This window comes from Sceloporus occidentalis, unplaced genomic scaffold (genome assembly GCF_023333645.1).
Source record: "Sceloporus occidentalis isolate IW3139 unplaced genomic scaffold, rSceOcc1.0.p SCAF_48, whole genome shotgun sequence".
NCBI classification, from domain to species: Eukaryota; Metazoa; Chordata; class Lepidosauria; order Squamata; family Phrynosomatidae; genus Sceloporus; species Sceloporus occidentalis.
The window spans coordinates 6339461-6359583 of record NW_028317028.1 but is presented as its reverse complement, the minus strand read 5'-3'; the positions used below and the strand labels follow the sequence as shown (position 1 = coordinate 6359583).

Here is a 20123-nt window from a genome sequence, read left to right as displayed (position 1 = left end):
TTCTTCTGGGGTCACACTTACCCAAAGGAATACATGGACCTTTCCTTCCCTGGCCAGAGGGCCTGCAGGAGGGCCACAAGGGTTAGGGCCACTGGAAGGGCACATAAGATCTACCTAGCTCCCTCCTCGAAAAGACAGAACCTTTTTAGAGAACCCAGCACCACCATAGCTTTTTCAGGGTACGTCAAAGTCCGGTAGCCTGTACCACTGTCTGTGCCCTGTGCTGTGTCGTAGTACAAATCGTTTAAAAAAACCTCAAAAGTATACATTTAAAAAAAAAAATACGTGCACGGTGCAAATCGTGTTGATACTTTGTGCTGTATATATATTTATCTATCTATCAGTTGATTTAGTTCCAACTCCTGAAAACTAAAGTCAGAATAAGGGCATATTAAATTATAGAGAGCGCTTGCATATCCCTTCAAACGCATGACCCTTATCGGGACTAGATAAACTTAAATAACGTACTGCATGCTAGAATTCTTCTGGCTACAATTTAACGGAACGATGGCGATGTAGCGGTCTACAAAGAGGCTTGGAACGCAAAGGAATTCTCTTCCTCCGGCGTGGGAATTTACATAGTCACGCCCACCGGGTACTTTTGATGTGTAAGGTTTATTGCTCCGGGGAGGATAGGCGGGGTTACGCTGACAGTGCGTTTGTGCAGCACTCTCCCACCCCTCCTGCTCCTCACAGCCGTGGTTGCCGTGGCACCGGGTGGAGGGAAGGAGGCGGTGGCCGGCACGGTACATATCGGGAGACCTGTTACTTAGACGGTATCAACGCGGACGGGCATGAAGGACCGGCTGACCGAGTTGTCAGCGGTGAGTCATGGAGCTCAAGAATCCTTTAGATTAAATAAACTAACGGTTCATGGAGAATGTTTCCTATTAACCATTTGTGTGCACTCTGTGTAAATGCTGTTTACGGAGTGTGCTTGGCCTGGCACTTCTGATCACTAATATTTAACTCGTCCCTCCTATGGGTTATATGTATTTGTGTTATTACTCCTTACTATTTTTCTCTTTATAGTCTAATATATTTTATGGTGATCTCCCTTGAATGCACTGTGTTTATAGGGTGGTGTTTTAGATTGCCTGCATTTTACTTTTGCTGGGGTTTTTTTGCATCCACTTATTTTGAATACCAAGGTACATTCAATAGTTTTGGTGTCTTTTTGTGCTTCATTGTTCATCAGCTGATCTCATCGTAGTCTGGAAGCTGGTGTTTCCTTGGGAAATGTGCCAGATTTGCTAAATTTCATCTCATTGCACTAATTTAACTGTTTTAGTACCAGAGGGCTTCTCAGTCGAATAAAACCCACAGTCCTAATGTCTCGTGTTATTTGCACTAATCACTGGCATGTTAACATCCCCAACTTTCCTAACCTCTCCCTAATTCACAATAATAATCTTGATTTTATTATTACTGTTATTATCTCCATTGAGTGAAGCTCTATTTCCACACTAGTAATACTCTTCCCCCCCCCCATTGCTCCACAATATATAGCTTGTAAACAGAATACGTGCTATTTTTTTTCTTTAAAAACGTATTACTGCATTTTGTGATTCATAGACTTTGTAAATATATTTATATTTCTTGCCGATATTGTTTATTTTAGCCTAGAAAACAAAAACAGAACTTTTGTAAAATGTGCGGTTTTCTACAGAGGTGATCAGTCCACCCAAGTGTCCTTTTGACAGCTCAAGGCTCTGGTGTTTACAGTTGGCTTTCTAATTCTTTCTTAAGAAAAGTGTACCTAGTTGTGCAACTAACTACATCTGTGTGTCATGCTTATGAAAGATCTTGCCTGCTATATAATAGATTTGGCTTGCTAAATGGAGCCTGTGTCTCTCTACAATTGATCACCTTCATTTTTTTCTCCTTTAACATTCCTTAAGACACATTGATGGCCATTAGCAGATTTAGTGCAGGATTCTTGTGTTTGGAAAGATACTTGGCTATAAGAGACTGAGCTTTGTTTCTTTCTGTTGCTGTGTTGTGGGGGCAGGGGGAGGAATAAATCGATCATGTTTCACTACTAGACACATCCTGTAGGATTCATCTCTGGGAGGTACTGGATTCTCTGTAGAGACTTCACCAATCTGTTGTTGCATCTTATTTATTGTATGTTCTATTGTATTTGTATAGCCTTAACATCTAAGCATTCAGCTTAATTTGTACAGCGAGGGATTTTTGAATAAACAGATTATTTATATGAAACAATGATGGCCTTCATTAGTTTCATAAATGTCTAATGGTTGCCAAATTAAAGCGAGAGTATTAGGAAAATCTTGCAAATGCATTTGTTTTTAAGAAATTAGGTTTTGTATTACATCATTGAATGGGAATCTGTTTAAACATAAGAAGCTGTGTTTATGAACTGATTTTTGATGCTGCTTTTAAAAGTGCTAATCATTTGAGAATAACTTAATATCTGGTATTTTATTAATGACTGTGGGTAAAAAAAAATAATAATAAAAATAAATATATATAATATATATACTGATGACACCATATTGTGTAGGATTGTAAATTGAGTGCGTTTATTCGTTGCAGAATAACTTGTTATGGATTAGGGTAGGAAAATATAATAGTTATAACAAGACGATACAAAATGAATTTGCCACATTGCATGTGAAAAAAATGCGATCAACGCATAGCGCTCGCCAAGTTACTAGTATATTTGTGAAGTAAGAGTTAATAGAGAGGCAGTTGTCACTGTGACAATGTTTAGCACAGTGAAGTGTGTTATAGAAGCCTGTGCTTTAGAATAGTCCGTAAATCTAACTTTTCTTTTTGGAGATATTTAGTTTAGACATTTATCTCTGTAAAGCCGGGACCTTTGGAAGGAGGAGATACAAGCGATTTCCTGTCCAAAGGTTTTCTCCCGTCTCCACACCCCGTCTTTACAGAGGCTGTATGAACCGATCAGCGGCAATCTGCAAAGTAACAGAATGGAAAAGATAACCTAATGGGAAAGTACAAACATATAGATCCAGAGAAAAAGGAAGTTAAGACGCGTTTCCCCTGTGTATACACATTATGTGTATTAAAAACTCGGCTAAATTGCTTACTCCATGTAATGTAAACAGCGCTTACCAGTTTTATGTGTATTAAGGTATTTTATGACCTGCAGCAGAAGTATTAGTCATAATTTTTATGAATTAATGCATTTTATATCAGTTACCGCGAATGTTACTTTATGTTTCAGTAAGCCGTTTACATCCAACTAGTTTTACTTTACTTCTGTTTGCCAGATTATTTCTGTAATTATCAGTTTAAACTGCCCCATGCATTCCTTAAATAAACTGCTAAATTACAGCTAGGGTGCATATATACCTTTTATATACAGAGGCATTTCCCTTCTATTGGCTCTATTTGGCTTGTGCAGACACGACTTACATCTGTATTTCCCAATGACGTATTTAGACATTGCCTTGGGAAATACATTCCATTTGGTAACTCTGGGTTCGTTTGTTTTTTTTTTTGGTTTTTTTTTATGAACTGGGGAAAATATTTGATCCGCATCAGATTTTCAATACAGTTTATATATATATTTTTATCATCTTAATAATTTACTAAGGTATGTTAGTCCTTGGCATGGAAGACCAAAATCCTTTTTGTTTGTTTTCTCTTTGTCTTCAGATTCTAACAGAAAATAGTGAATTTTGTGATTCCTTGATACTTTTGCGTTGCAGGGTACAGATATACTATCACTGTATATGAGCCGCAGTAGCCCATTAAGATATGTTAAAATGTATATTGATATAAAGGTAAGGTCTATTAAATAGCGCATAGCTGCAGAGCTCACCAGTAAACTTAAGAGGTTTGGTATTTGGAGTAGAAGTGTGAACAAGGGCTGTGCACAACTAAAGAAGCTGTTCATTCAGAATCTTGAGTAGTGGTTTGTTATACGTGGAGCCTTGGAACGTCCCTGTAAGTGTCGAGTACAAGAGGTCAAGTGCATTGCCGCTTGAAATGGTTGGAATGTGGAATACTGTATTTCTCGTTTATTTTTCTTTAATATTTTTACACTCCAATCTTGTAAACATCTTGTGGTTGTTTCAGGGCCATACAGTCATTCTCAGCTATGTACCAAATATTAGCAGTGAGATGTGTTATTACCACACTGGATAAAATGTGCATTGTATAACACTGTATGATGCATATCTGAAAACCAATTACTGTTATAGGTCTTTATAGTATTTTTGCGAATAAAACTTGCCATTGTTTATTTAGGTAAACAAAATAAGTATGTAATATCATATCAAATAATAAATCTGTGAAAGTGGCTTAGGACATGGATTGACAAATTTTGTTTGAATCTAGGAGCCAGCCAAAAAAGTTAAGGGCCAGCTTTTTTTCTTCCTCAATGTGTACACACATGCTAACACCATACACTAACATACACACACTCCAACTCGTGCTAATGCCATACTGTAACATAAACACCATACATGTTAGCACCACACATGCACACACACTGGCTAACACTATATCCATATATAAAATACACAATCTAACACCATGGACATATACACACTGAATCTGGCACTACAATACAGTAGACATACTGACTCTGACACTATACATTTATACACACACACACACACACACACTGACTCTAGCACTATACATATACACAAATGCACACTGATACAACAGTATACACACACTGAGTCCAAAACAATACATATGCACACTGACTCTGACCCTATAGTATACACACACTCACACTACTCATCCACCCTCCCCTATCACCTAATAGAGACCAGCCACGCTGCTGCCTTTTCAAGAGTTACAATAGAACTGTACAACTTCACATCCAAAATGTTACTGCCTTGTTTTGTCTTAATTACTAAAAGCTGAGTTGAATGTAACATCATGTAAATTATTTGTGCATTTTATTTGGCAAATTTCTACTGCAATCTGTAATATTTAAAATATTGTTTTTATGTAGGGTAAACAAAATGAAGAAGACGGAGAAACAGTGGTTGTTATTCAGAATGAAAATTTTATGGATGATTTTTTCAATCAGGTAAGGCTTACTCATCAACAGCAAACATAGCCTTTGAGATATATAGATATATATATAATTTATTTTATATTTTCTTTTCGATACAGAGCTTTTAACTCATCTGTGGAAGATCATTTTACATTGGCTTTAACGGGTATTCCCACCAACCTGTATATAACTAGTATAAGAAAGACCTCCCCTATTGTAACAGCACTACATAATCTTGTGGTGCTTTATTTCTTGAAAAACACTCTAATTGTCAGAGAAATCTTTATTTATTTTTCCATGGGACTTCCCTTTTAATTCAACACAATCCTAATCTTTCTAATGTAACTGAATAGTGGCTTCCTGGTGAGGATTACTTGAGTTGTTTTGTTGTTTATTCTTCTTATTATTATTTTATGGAGCTTCTTACAATACATATATTGAAGGTGCATGGCAAAACTAGAAGACAAACAAATATATTTGGTAGAGAGCGCCTCTGCTCTCAAACTTATATAGCACACCACGAACTGCTGTTATGAAAGTTTCATGATTGCGTTTAAATTTATACGATGTCCAGAGGAGGCTGTCAATTTTCACACGGTCACCAGTAACATCACTAAACGATTTTCCTTAGCTGAAGCTTCAATTCCACTGAGTGGAAAGTGCTATATTTGAGCACCATGTACAGTAAACAGTGGAAAGATGCATTTCATAGCAGACAAAAGGACATCGACTGCCAGGGTACAGCACTGTCTTCCTCAAATCGGCAAACCATTTTTTCAATAAATAAAACAGACTGGACTTTCTATGTGAACATTTAAAGTATACACAAATAAAATGATAGCATGTAACACTAAAAGAAGATATTGGCTAGACTTGTATCGGTAGGGAGGTTATCACTGGGGATCATAACCTAAATATTGCCACGGTCCACAGCAAATAATCTAGTGCCAGAGCTGCTAACTTTCTTACCCCTATCGTATGATCCAAGTGTCTGAAGCAGCCCTAATTTACTTGCCCCTCTATGTCCCTACTATCTCTAGACTATAGCATAGATATTAACAACAAAGAAGTTCTGCAAACTCTTGACAATAATATCCTCATGTTGCCGCCTACAGAAATGAGGTAACTTAGTGTGGCTAGATGACTACCTTCTAACATTGTAACCCGACATTCGATGATTCATCGTTCAGGAGAATATGCTAGTATCTATAATGTAATGCAGTACACTTTCCCTTACTGAGTGTATACTGAGCTAGAATAAGAAAATCATGTACAAATCATGTGTAACATATTTCATGTAAACTAACCCAACAATAAATGCTCCAAGTCATAAGACCATTGGTTAATTGACGTTTAACTTGGCTTTTGAATAACATTTTGTATATGGGCATGATTGCTTTATTAAAAATAATAATAATAAAAAAAGATATTACAGAGATGTCTTAAGGTTTGGTAAATAAAAAAATATATATATAACTCTATTCTGTCATTTTATACTAAAGCTGAAAGCAGCTTTGTACAGCTGCTTTTGTTTTATGACATACTGAAAATGAATGATAATCATAATCTATGCTTGAAGTGTTCGGCAATTTCCTCTTTACTTTAATGTGCATTTCTGCATTTATAACGATTTCTACATAATTGAACTATGTATTCTGTACGCTAGAGTTCAGTGTATGAGCTTAAGTTATTAAGGATGGTAAAGGGTCACTCCAGCCATCATATGCGCTATAATACATATGATCTCTGAGAGGTCCATTTATATTATGATATCCCCCTTGCAAATGCATAGGGCATTTGCTGCATTGTGCACAACGCCTTTATTCCTTCCAGGAGATATTGCGCCAAGCACTTGAATATTTTTTCTTTTGGTGAGGCTGCCAGTGACATTGTACTGTCCCTTTAAGCAACGCTTCCTCCATTCCTATAAACAACCTTTTTCCTGTATTCCAAAAGTTCACTGCCAGAACAGGAAATCTGGTTGCTTTTTTCATACATTACCTTATTAGAAAACAATAAATGAAAAAAGGTGGTACAACTCTAATTGCACGACTGCATAATTTTAAGTGTGAAAAATAAGATTAACAATTGAAATATTATTTCTGGTAGAGTGAGATCTAATATTCTAATAATTATTCAACCTAATTTTGATTAATGAGCAATCGGATTAGATATATAGTGTTGTTTTAGCACCTAATACTCTTAAAAATGCATATCTAGGATCAATGGGTATGGCTTTTCTTTAAATATTTCAGTGGTCATCAAACAGTGAAATAAAGCGTATGTGATCTTGTGGCCTGGCTCATATGTTGACAATGATCCATCAGAGCACTACTCTTTATAGACCGGGGCTACACAACTCCTCGAGGGCTGCGCACAGGACATGGTTGTGTTTTAGGCAATGGATATATAAATGGATATATAAAATTCATGGGCTGTTTGTATCCCCCCCCCCCCAAGGACGGAGGGAACACCAATGGAAAGGGCTCTCCCTACGGCCATGCTCAACCATGACATGTCAGTCATACTTTTATTACCTCTCTTGTAATGTTTCTGTGCTGCGATTTACTTACTTCAGTGTATGGGAAAAATAAGTCTGATTTTGTGTTGAAGAAATGCTTTTATTTCTATATCTTTTTAAATCCCCCTTAGGTAGAAGAGATAAGAAATTGTATTACTAAAATATCTGAAAATGTGGAAGAGGTGAAGAAGAAACACAGCACAATCTTATCAGCACCAAATCCTGAAGACCGTAAGTCCCCATTAGTTCTTACATTATTTGTGCTAGAAATACCCCAATAAAATATTCTGTGCTATTGTACGAAATCCCGAAAAGTGTCATCTATAGTTAATCCTAGCCTGCTCCCTCAGTTTACAGGTGGCTGCCCACATTCTGCTAGACAAAACCACATAATTTAAATGCATGGATGGCTGCACATTGCATCCTCCTCTAGTGGAAGGGTTCAGAAAGATGCTGGGAAGTGTTTGTGCCAATGCCAAGCTTTCCTCAAACTGTTTTTGAAGATTTGAAGATCTTCTTTTCCCCATTCAACCAGTTCATAGTTTGGCCCGTTAGTGGGTATCATGTTATTGTTCGTAACCTCCTATGTTTTATCTAATCTAGTAGAGAGCTTCCGGGTTGAACCCTGCCATCATCCATCCTTGCTGTGAAGTCTAGGAGCAGAGCCAAAAAGTTGTGCAATGTATTTTTATCCAGAAATACTCTGCAAAGCACAGGCAGACTGAGAATTTACCTAAAGAACCATATATTATTTTTATTATTGAGATTATTTTATATTTTTTGTTCAAGATTTTCTGTTCTTAATTGTTTCTCCTTTTCTCTAAAGTAAAACAAGGGTTAATCATTACTCAAGAAAACTGTAATTCTTTGAGGTTCAGAAATAAATTTTAAAATAAGCCACAGAAAGCAATAGAGGGGTTAGTCTTGGATGAGTTATTGCTGCTCACATGGGGATAATGTAATTATGAGAAATAACAAACACATTCACAGACTTATTAAAATAATATTGGTGAGCCATTTTTTTGTCGTGTACATATCCATGTCTAGGTCTTTCTGTTTTCATGAAAAGGGACACGTTTTTGCTGCTGTTCTAAATCATACAATACTAGTGTGATTGTGTAAGGAAATGGTCATCTTACAACACCATTTCAAAGCTCATGATAATGTTGTTCACAATCCCAATAAAACCAACCTTGCATTACAAAATAGGTCAGCTCTTGTATCGTGTGTGTCACACTCAAACACTAGCACCAATCGTTTGCATGAATGATGTGTTGTAAGAACTCCTGAGATATGTTTCTGTCTCTATAGTCTCGCTAAGAATATATTGGGCGTGGCACCTGTGGTCGGAGATCACTCCAGTGTTTTCCGGAGTTCTGCAAGCCTTACCTACAGCCCTTCCCTATCTGTATCAGTAACTGTTCCCTTGAGATATGATACTGGATGCCTGGTTTTGTTTCACTAGTGCAGCCTGAATACATGAACTTGTAATGTATTTCCTGAAAGCTGTAAACTAATCAGTCTTTAGAGGCAAGAACAGTAAGGATTGGGATTACACTAAACATATAAAGTTGAACAAATAACGAAACATTCTAATATAAAGAACAGAAGGATGGTACCAGGACAGGCTCTGGATCCCTACTATAAATCTTGCACTTTGATGTGTGTTTATTATCATTCATTGTGTGATGTAGGTATGTGCCATGTCTATTCCATATGGCCCAGTTTTTCAAGCCCCCTGGGCTAGATTTAGATGTTGCTTCTTTAAAACAGCTATTGAGGGAGGAAAGAAAACAGTCCTGTATCCTCACACAACCATCAGGGGAATTCAGAGCTTTATGCAGACAGTTGGTTACCAGGCATTCAATGTGAATTAAGATTGATAAGGAATTCCAGAGAATGGATAGAGCAGGGTTGAAATCCTGAAGACATAAGTGGGGAAGAAGTCACAATTGTTCCTAAGAAAATTAAGTTCTAAAAGAACTAAAATGGCATGGTATTTAGAGGAGAGATACAAGGGATGCATTGTTGAGACTTCTGTAGGAAAGGTTTAGGAATTTAGAATTTATTCTGTAGGGTATGTGGAACCATTAGTATGATGGAGATGCAAATGAAGAGAGGTGACATAGAAAGATTGGTTTGACAGGTGTTTAGAATGTATTGGAGGGCTGAAAGATGAGAGGCGAGGAAGGCCAGTTAGTAGGGGGCTGCAGTAACGAAGAGAGAGAGAGAGTTCACAGTTGAACGTAGTTTGGTAAAATACTGGCTGTGAAAGAGATGTAACAACAAGGCAGTGGACTTGGTCTGCTGGGTAGATTGAGAAATTATCAACTTTGTAAGAGACATGAAGAAATTGACCAGTAGCTAAGTCTTTCAAATATTTGGCTTTCCTCACTTGGCCAACTGTCTCTTAAAAAATCACATCCTGGATGTAATCATAATACATAAAACTTTTCATCAGCATAGGGCTGGTAATGGAATTGAAAAGAAGACATTGGTTAGGTAACTAAAAATTAGTCCTTTTGCTTTTCTTTGTCCATGACAAATTGCTGACACAAGAATTATGTCTGTCCCTGACTCGCAGGCTGCAGATCAGTATCTTTTTGTATTAGCTCAGTAGAAGCTGAAAGGATTTTGTGGATTTTGAATGTACACACTTCTCTGGATGTCTTTTGTGCCTGTTGTTAAAGTCTTGCCATATTTTATTTGGGCATGAAAAATGCCATATTGCTTAGGAGGCATTAGTTCTCTACTCAACCTTTTTTTTAATACTCTGATTGACCCACCATAGTGGGACAATTGTAGTGATGAAAATAAATTCTTTAACCCTTTGATAACATTAACATGCCTGGCATTAAATGGCCTTAGAAAAAAAATCTGCCGGAGCGACAGCGTGCACCATATACAATGACAACGGCCATCTGCTTTAAAAGAGCTTAGGAGGCGATAATTAAGCAAATTGTTTTGCTAAAACGCCTCTATCAAGGCTTTTAGCTTCCCCGAAAACATCCCAGGACATGCTGTGATTGTTCCGTAGAGCGACCGCAAGCTCCATGTTGAGAGACATGTTGCGTTTCACAGTAAGTCCTAAAATTCAGAGCTGTCTCTTCCCAAGAATCCTGGGATGGAAAGAGTTAAAATACTAGTATTTGAAATACCTGTGGGGTGTCTAGTTTTCAAAAATATAAGATTTGATGGGATAAATTGAATTGGCTGGCTTCAAACATGCCCCAAATAGGACATGGGTGCAGGCTGACTAGATGAAAACGTTTTAAAATAACAAATATTGGTCTCTAGAGAAAACCTTTCTTGTCCTGAAAGAAAAAAAAAAAACTATATATAATGTGTGGGAACACTAAATAAGAAAGAAGAAAATTACAGCTAAACATGAGCGCCAGAGAAATGTTTTTTCCCCCTCCAGTGGACAATACTGCTGTGATTATTAACCTAAAGAAACTTAATTGTTTATGATTAATAATTGAAAGCCTTGTCTAATGTATTACAATGCTTCCTGGTTTAGCTATTTAAGCCTAAGCACTAATGAGGTTTCTCAGAATGTCAATGAGTAGGAAAAGATTAAAAAGGTATTGGCCAAAAGTGCTGGTAACTGATTTATCTACTTAAAAACAGTGGGTTTACTGGTTTATCTGTTATTTGTTTTTCTTGCGTTTTACATTCATTAAGAGCAAATGGATCTGGTGTCCAACATAAAGCATTTAGCTGGCTTTATTTCTTTTTCTTTATGTAGGAACCAAGGAAGATCTTGAAAGCCTTAACAAAGAAATCAAGAATATCGCTAATAAAGTGCGAACAAAGTTAAAGTGTAAGTCCAAGTCTTAAAAGAAAAAAACCTTTTACTTGAAGAGAATTATCACTGTATTAAACCTGTTGGCACAGATCTCTTTACATTTATAGCAAACATTTAAATGCATAATTTCATTATCAAGGTAGCATATATATATTGTATTTAATCTTGACTGTATGCAGTTGTTGCATGCCAATTACGTTTGGGTGTCTTACTCTCCTGCCCCGCGGAGTAGGCCGCAGCCTTAAGTAGTGATGTGTATCTTGCGAATCTCAGGTAAGCCGAGGACCAAAGAATGAGCCGCCTTGGTGAGGCACTCCATTCCCCATTCAGTCCAGGGGCTGGCTGTTTGCACCTGTGAAGAGGGAGGAGAGCCTGTCCCCACAATTGCACTGCCACCAATGTCCTTTAGTCAGAGGATTATTACACTAACGTTTGAATGATCATTTGGACCCTCTGTTTATGCTTTTTCGCTCATCAGTTCTGCTTTGTGTCCTCGTACTTCAGTCTCTACCTAGGTGTCCCTGCCAGCCTCCTACTGAATACCACCTGGTAGGGGTGCCTGACAAGAGATAGCATCCAATGCTCCTACACCAATCCTGACACCTTGCTAAACATGCAAGTCCTTTAAGATGACATTTTTTTTATAATGCATTCGCAACTGTTTTATATCATATATATGGTAGATCAAAATAGGGCTGTAGAAAACCACAGGGGCATAGAGATGAAGTGGTTTTTGGTCCATTCGTCTTGACCCAGGTTGGATGTCACTGGTAGATAGAAATGTTCAAATAGCACCAATGAAATTGGGATCATAATAGTTTTCCAAGGTACTCATCTTTCCGTGTTGGCATGAAGCTGGTGTTGCAGAGGTAAATGTAACCTTTTATGTAATTGGAAGTATATTCTGCAAACGTTAGTGAGTATTTGGTGGTATGTTGTATTCATGTTTACGCAAACCTGCCCTAACACTGTTATATATGTATCTATACATTTCCATGTATTTTTGTTACAGCCATTGAGCAAACAATTGATCAAGATGAGAATTCCAATAGATCCTCCGTAAACTTACGAATTCGTAAAACACAGGTATTGTCTTACTTTGACTCTGGCCAGGGTGCTTTGTGTATTAACCCCTTAACACACTTAGGATATATTATCATGTGCTATAGAAAATGGTCTTGATTATTACATATCTCCTTTTTTTTTTTTTTTTTTTTTTTTGCCTGCGGGTACATTTCCCTGCTCATACACGCAGGATTCAGCTGTTAGACATACTGGGGTCTCCCCTGTCGGCATGAAGGGAGACTTGTCGAGACTTTGCATAACAGTATTATTCAACTTGTTCTCTGAATGAACAATACTCCATAGAGTATTCCATACAGAAATTTTATTAAACTCTAATTTTCCACTTTATGAATGTAACAGAAAACTTAAATTGATTTAAAGTACTGATTACACTGCAAAACAAAAAAGCGCAAGTAATATTCTATACATGTGAAGTGGGCGGTTCCCACTAAAAACCTAATTTGGTATAAAGTCCTTCGTTTTGATGATGATTAAACTTTTAACCTTGTTACAGATCATCACCTTTCTAATATTTCCATAAACTTTTAATGGTTATTTAGGTCTAAATTTTCCCTGAAATGTTTAGCAGCAGATAGGCAAAAGTACTAAGAAAAAAATCTTTCTTATTTATTTGTGTGAGAAAATAACTGGATAGGTTAATGGATCACCATTGAAAATGGGCTTTTTTTAGTGGACCTGCAGATTAATTACTAATTATTCTTTCTATTTTTTTTTTCTTTTTGTATTTGCAAAAGCCACGGTTAGCGATAAAAACAAGCCAGATGGCTTTTGTGCTTTTTCAGGAATAAGCTGTTTTGAGAATTAGCTATATATATAAATATTCATACCTGGGTGTTTCCTTTTATCAGTATATGGAGCATGAATTAAATCAGTCATGCATTGACAGCTAGACACAACACTGTTGTAAAATAAATGAATCTTATTCCTTAAAAATGTTTATATACCCTTGTAAAAGCAATTAGTTGCTATTAGCATGTAGCGGTTATTCCGGTTTACAGTATTCATGTTTGAATAAATATGCTGTATTATCAGAAGCTGCTTACAAAATCTGGACCACACAAATGTGCTTGAGTGAAAAAAACTAAAGTATTTGTTCCCTTCATGATTTCTTCTATTGTTGTTTATTTGTCACATTTAAGTGTTTCTCATCATCAAACTAAATAGACAAAAAGAACCTGTGTAAACACAAAATGCAGCTTAACTTAATGATTAAATGAATGCAGCTTTTAAATGATCACCCATTGTAAAAAGTAATTGCGCCCTTAACATAAGTAACTGGTGGCGCCACCCTTGGTAGCAACAACTGCAATAAAACATTTGTGATCACTAGCAATGAGTCTTTCGTATTGCTGTGGAAGAATAGTGGCCAGCTCTTCTTGACAGAATTGTTTTAATTCAGCCACATTGGAGGCTTTTGGAACATGAATACTTTAAGGTCATGCCACAGCATCATAAATCTCCCGTTTAAGGTTGTTAGCTTGTTTTAGCCAGTCCAGTTACATCGTACATATGTTGTGCTTAGACTGACATGTCTAGCATAGCATTAAGTTCACAAGAAGAGCATGTTTTAAGACCCTGCCATTTTTCTTTTTCTTTCAATAAAACAAACCACACCATAATATAACTTATTTGCAAAAATGCACTCAGAACAATTTAGTGACTGGTAAAATAACGGGTACCATGTCTGTACATGGTAATCTCTTACATTTCTTACATTATAATCTCTTACATTTCATATATTTTCCATATTTTAGGGGTTTTAGAGACATATATCATCTCTTTGAAATTTTCCCAAAACTGTAGTTCAAAGTATAATTGTCCTTTTCAATTTTTATTTTTTTATTTATTTTTTTTTGCAGCATACAGTATTGTCCCGAAAATTTGGAGAAGTTATGACTGCGTACAATGAAACGCAGGTCCAGTTCCGAGAGCGCAGCAAGGGACGAATTCAGCGTCAGCTTGAAATAAGTAAGATGGCAACACCAATTTTTAACCTTCCATTTTCTTACCTTATCGTTGAAATTCATTCTAGTACTTTAAGCTAAATGCCCCATGTAAAATGTAAGTATTTTCTGCTGTTTTTCACAAGCTGAGTGAATGCCTCTTATTTGTAGCTGGAAAAACAACAACAGATGAAGAATTGGAGGAGATGTTGGAGTCTGGGAACCCTTCAATCTTTACATCTGATGTAAGTACTCATTGGTAATCACTTGTACATACCTTGGATGTATTTTGAAAATTGAAAATAACTGGTAAACCATGGTTTATTCCTTTTTAGATCATTTCAGATTCCCAAATAACAAGGCAGGCACTGAATGAAATTGAATCCCGCCACAAAGATATCATGAAGCTGGAGTCCAGCATACGAGAACTACATGACATGTTTATGGATATCGCAATGTTGGTAGAAACTCAGGTTGTTATCAAGTCTTTAATACTATGCATATATTTATTGAGTTTATGTGATTCCTGCTTAAAGACTGAAGTTAAGGTAGCAGCATGCTCTAGTTGTAGAGAAGGCTCCTAATATCAGAAGACACAATACACAACTTGTGAACATAAGTAGAGCAGTGTCATCCATCGCTTGGAGTAACTTTTATTAAAAATTCTGTGATACTTTCCCGTTTTTAATTGGCACATAGACCTGGGAACCCATGTTTTTGTGAAGATCATTCCAAATGGTGCTGTCTGTTGTACAGCTTATACGGTATAGGGCAGGGTGTGCTTTATTCTTTGTACTTTAGAAGAAATGCAGCTTCAACCTAGCTAAAGAAAATGTGAAACACTAATGCATTAATTCAAACAATATCACATGTTTTATTTGTATGTATGTGAAGTCTTTGCTGTTGTGCTGAGCTGTCATTGATGTTAAGTAACATACTGATAAACTGTTTAACCCTTTGCTATTTGCTGCTGATTTACCTCAGTTGATGGACAGAAGTCCAGGTAATAGATCACTTATTTTGCCCTCTTCCAGCATTTCATGATCATCCAGTTCCAAATGCCTCACTGCAAATTGGTTACTTACAGTAAGCTGTATAGGCATATGGTAGTATGTGAAACGTGTTTCTGTGTTGTCTGACAACTCTTTGGTATAATTTTAATCAGAACACCAAAGAACTCATGTATAACACATTCATGTTGTTTGATGAGACTTGACTTCTGTATAACGAATCTGAATGTAGCATGGCTCTGAGGTTTTTAGAGGCCTTCTAACCCACATTGTGGAACAGAACATATCTTCAGTTATTTGTTTAAGCAATACACTGATGTAATATTATATTAATTTCCTGCTACTTTAGGATCAATGAGAGCCACATGGGTCAGCTGGGCCCCTATGCCACTGGCTAATTTGCTTACATGTGGTAGCCTCATGTATTCCTTCCTACCTGCTTATGTCCATGTGAGAGAAATCGCTGCCAATTTCAACGTCCAACTACATTCCTCTCTGCTTTGTTTTTTGAAAATACATTGTCATTCTGTATGCTAGTTGTGTTTTCAATGTCTTTCTTATCTCTTGACCCAGGGTGAAATGATTAACAGCATAGAGAAGAATGTGCTAAATGCTGTAGAATATGTTGAACACGCCAAAGAGGAGACCAAAAAAGCAGTGAAATACCAGAGCAAGTCTCGCCGGGTAAGATTTTCTGATCTGGGTTATGCCCCGCAGCAGTATTCAGTATTCATGGTCAATTTAATTGTACAGTTTCACATCTTGCACAGGTACACATTGTGCCTTTTAAAAACAGCTTGGATCAAAAAACTAAAACCAATGTGAAATCTACACTAGGACACCAAGTGGCAAACTGAGAGGATATGACTTATCAGTTATTGTCTCTTCACAGCCGCCTTTAGACTTATTGCTAGTGAATACTTTGTTCTTACATCATTCATTGCATGCGCTCCTGCCTGACTTTTTTGTTGTGTTTATTGCATTTAAAAGTATAATTGTGCATAGCTTTACCTGATTATAGAATGATGGCTCTGCATCAAAAACTTTTTTAGTAATAACATAAGTGTTGAAAGACTAAATACAATTGTAAAAAGACATTACTACTTCCACTTTAATTCTTCACTGTTAAGTATATGCAGCTGACTGCACATTAACAGTGTGCAATATTCTGACTGTGTGTGTTTTAATTCATTTTTCTTTAACAGAAACAATGGATAGCTGCCATTCTAGCGCTGGTGCTCATTGGCTTAATTGCCTTGATTATTGGTTTATCTGTTGGCCTTAAATGAAGCTCGGATTATTTCCATTTTGCGTTTATGGCTGCCAATGTGGCAGTAAGTTACTTATCCCTTCATTTCCTTTCCTGTTTCTGTAAGAGATCTTGAGCCTACAGCCCTGGGTGAATCAAGGATAATATCACTTACTGTGAATTAAGCTTATTGTGTTTCTGCTAAGTCAAGGCAATTGGACTTTACTTGTTATAGCTAAATACTTTGAATTGATTTATTAGTTTTTGCTGTGGTTCAAGGTCTCTTATGAGAACCTCATTTGCTTGCTAATTTCCATATTTGCTAAATGCTTTGCATGCGCTGGATTTCTTTTTCCTGCAATCGTACCACATTAAAGTTTTCCAGCCAAGATATACCCAAATGACTTTGTGTCTACCGTAGTGTTCCACATGTGTTCAGTGACCTATTCACAGTGATGTCACAGCACTAATTATCTGTTGTGTAGCAGTCTGATGACGCATCAGAAGCTAAAAAGCAATGCTTATTAAGACTGTTGTGTGTGTAAAACTAGTAGTATGCTCTGGTAAACTAATTGAAAGAGGTTTGTCCAATTGAACTTCATACCCTCATACCTTTTTTTACTTTTTTTTTTTTTTTTACTTCTTCCACATGTCCTCGTAGTAAGAAATTTAAATAGTATTTTTAGTGTGGCAATATATTACTCTGTGACCAGTATAAAAAAAAAAAAAAAATCCCATTAAATTTTGCTTTCTAGTTTGTTTGAGATATTACCCGGCAACAAATAAACACCCTCTGGTGGCCAGTTTGGAAAATGCAAACCATATCTCTCTTAAAAAGTCTGATAGTATAGTACAGAAACATTATACCAAGGTTTAAATACCTAGGCTGGGTATATAGTTTATCTTGCAGTCCAGCTCTTATACCCACACGCACCCCTTATACATACCGAGTCACACTATTTGCCTTACAAATAACTATAAAACATTCTTTTTATCACATTATTTGTATTAAAATGACAGAAAGCAAAATTGTTAAAAGACCCTAATAAATTAAATACATTAGACATAATGGAATCAAAACATTTGCTACTGCAAAACAGTGATTACATTATTCTTCACAATATTCTTGTAAGAAACTAATTTCTTTATTAATTCATGTAAACTATTTTTCATATTTAAGAAAAGATTTGAGAAAAATATTTTGTTTTTATTCCCTTTTATTTGCCAACCTGCCCCCAGAAATGCCCTATACCCCCCTAAATGCCGGCTTTGCCTCCAGAAATGCCTTATACCCCCCACCTCCTCCGACTTACCAGTACTTCTAACTCCCTGGTGTTTGGTGGGGGCAGCGGGTGGAGGCTTGCGTTTATGAAATCAAAGGGGCCGGCGTCCATGCACCGCGCCACCCAATGGCTGTGCCTCAGCTCTTTGTCCCACCCCTTTTAAGACGTGGGCCAAAGTGCTCAGGCATGTCCATTGGGTATCGTGGTGCGTGCATGCCGGCCCCTTTAATTTCAAAAGGCGCCAGAGAAGGCGGCTTTCAATCCCGCTCACCGGCTGTTTTGAATGTTGGTCTGAAATCCCGCTGGTATCCCGGCAGGCCAGTTCGGCCCTGGTTCTAGGTATTTTTTTTGCATTAGTGTAAAACTTGTAAAGGCATTAAAATATTGGTTTTCTGAGGGCAGAAACTTACAGGCCAGTAGATGTTACAATAGGCTCAGAGACCGTACTGTATTTTATACATTTGGGTGCCCACTGAAACATATGACAAATCAAAGCAGGATTCAGAGGCACATATACTATGTTACGTTAGTTATCTGGGATCTCTTTGTCGCGTACAATATAGGAAATCCAAGATAGCTTTAAAAAGTGGTAATATGTTTTTTGCAAGTGATAACCTTGCCCCTTTTTCCCCTGTGACAACCAGAGTATTCTTCTATAATGATGATTTATTTTAAGGCGAACATGAAAGTGTCCACAAAATGCATGTATGTAAAAACTGTTGAATCATAGACCTGAGAGGACTTTACTGTGGTTACTTGGTATTTCCGTACAATGAACTGGTGATGGTTCTTTTGGTGACTTCTTGTTTCAAGGGTGTTTCCAATGATCATAAACTCTTGTATAATGCAGAGTTTCTCAACCTATAGAGTCACTGGGCAGGCAACAGCCTGAGACAACGGTCCGACTTAGCCCAACTCTGGCAAAATTGAGAGGAGCAAGACAAAGCCTACCATGCATTGGTGGTGATCATGGATTATCACATGTGACTTGCTAAGATAGGTGTTAGGAGAAGGTGATGAATTGGGGGTCAATTTTATTTATTTTTATGGCACAGATTTGTTTGTATTAGGCCAAACCCTGGCACAGTTCTGTCTTGTAACATGTCCTCCTGGGAATACTTCAGAAGTGAATTCTATATATATATTGGGGAACCTTCACTGCAAACATATTCGGTTGAGAAACGCTGCCATAGAAAATACACAGCTGTTTCATTGGTTGATGGGTTGTAAAAAAGTACTCCTGAGCTGTAGGATCCACCATCTTAAGCCATGTGCATACATTTCTTGGTATAAAAAAAGAGCGTGAAATTAATTGTCTTCCACAAAATTAGCATATTTAGCTCTGTGAATGCGTTTGTGTTAATTATATCTTTCTTTTCCTCTGACTTCCAGAAAATGATCTTCATAATTATCTGTGTAGCCATCTTGCTGTTGATACTTGTAATCATCCTCGCAACTACGCTGACTTAACATACACGTTGCAAGATTCTTCGACCAGACCGCCTTCTCGCATGAATTTGAACCAGCCTGTGGTCCCCTTCCCATAAAGGCCTGAGCTCATATTTGCAAACTTATATCAATTGTTAAGCCAACTTAGGTCCCTCTTAAAATGGGAGGGCAGGTGAGTACTCTGTAGGGCAGTGTTCAAGTGTCTTTTAATTGTCTTGATTAGAAAACTGACCTCTTAATATCATGCCAATATAAGGGTCACTCCATGGAAGCAAAAATTCACAAATGTGTGAATACGGTTTTTAGTGTGCTCTAATATGCCATGGTTTTATTCTTTTTTAAGACTTGATTGTGATCCATTAGTTTGCACAACACATCACTATTTACAGGCTGTCCCCAGTAGCTATATAACATTATTGTATTTTTTTTATTGTATTCTATAGTAGCTGTTGAAATTACATGCAAATGCTGCTGTCTTCAGTGTTAACCATTGTAATATAAAATGCTTGTTAATTTCCCCATTCATGTTGTTTTTATTTCAATAGCATTTAACTATTTCAAAGCCATACGGTCATGACCATTTGCTGGCCTGGAAGCAGCAAATAATATTGTAAGCACTGTTAATCCTACCTACTTTATTTTTTTCTTTCAAGCCATCATGGTTTTTTAAAATGTAAGTCTATTATATGATTTGCAAGGCTCTGAAACACTACCACTATGTGGTAAAAGTTCTTAGAATCTAGACAGCATTAAAACTATAGAGAAA

General features: G+C 36.9%; 1 protein-coding gene across 3 annotated transcripts; it reads left to right on the top strand.

The window, feature by feature from the left end:
- Positions 1-794: 794 nt before the first annotated feature.
- Positions 795-19378, top strand: STX2 (syntaxin 2). 3 transcript variants are annotated; one of them, XM_089490974.1, is made up of 10 exons: positions 795-824; positions 4964-5041; positions 7661-7760; positions 11278-11352; positions 12350-12423; positions 14283-14391; positions 14538-14611; positions 14702-14839; positions 15950-16060; positions 19301-19378. In XM_089490974.1, the coding sequence occupies exons 1-10, from the start codon at positions 795-797 to the stop codon at positions 19376-19378; spliced, it is 867 nt and encodes a 288-aa protein (XP_089347100.1). The 3 variants fall into 3 exon arrangements, with proteins under 3 accessions (XP_089347100.1, XP_089347099.1, XP_089347098.1); XM_089490973.1 differs by lacking the exon at positions 19301-19378 and adding an exon at positions 16582-16665 and having other exon boundaries at positions 795-821; XM_089490972.1 differs by lacking the exon at positions 19301-19378 and adding an exon at positions 16582-16665.
- Positions 19379-20123: the final 745 nt, after the last annotated feature.

Excerpts from the sequence above, each read along its gene's own strand:
- STX2 (XM_089490972.1), top strand. The coding sequence starts at position 795 with ATGAAGGACCGGCTGACCGAGTTGTCAGCG. Across the intron at positions 5,042-7,660 it reads TGGATGATTTTTTCAATCAG|GTAGAAGAGATAAGAAATTG; the intron begins GTAAGGCTTACT and ends AATCCCCCTTAG. Across the intron at positions 14,392-14,537 it reads TCAGCGTCAGCTTGAAATAA|CTGGAAAAACAACAACAGAT; the intron begins GTAAGATGGCAA and ends TCTTATTTGTAG.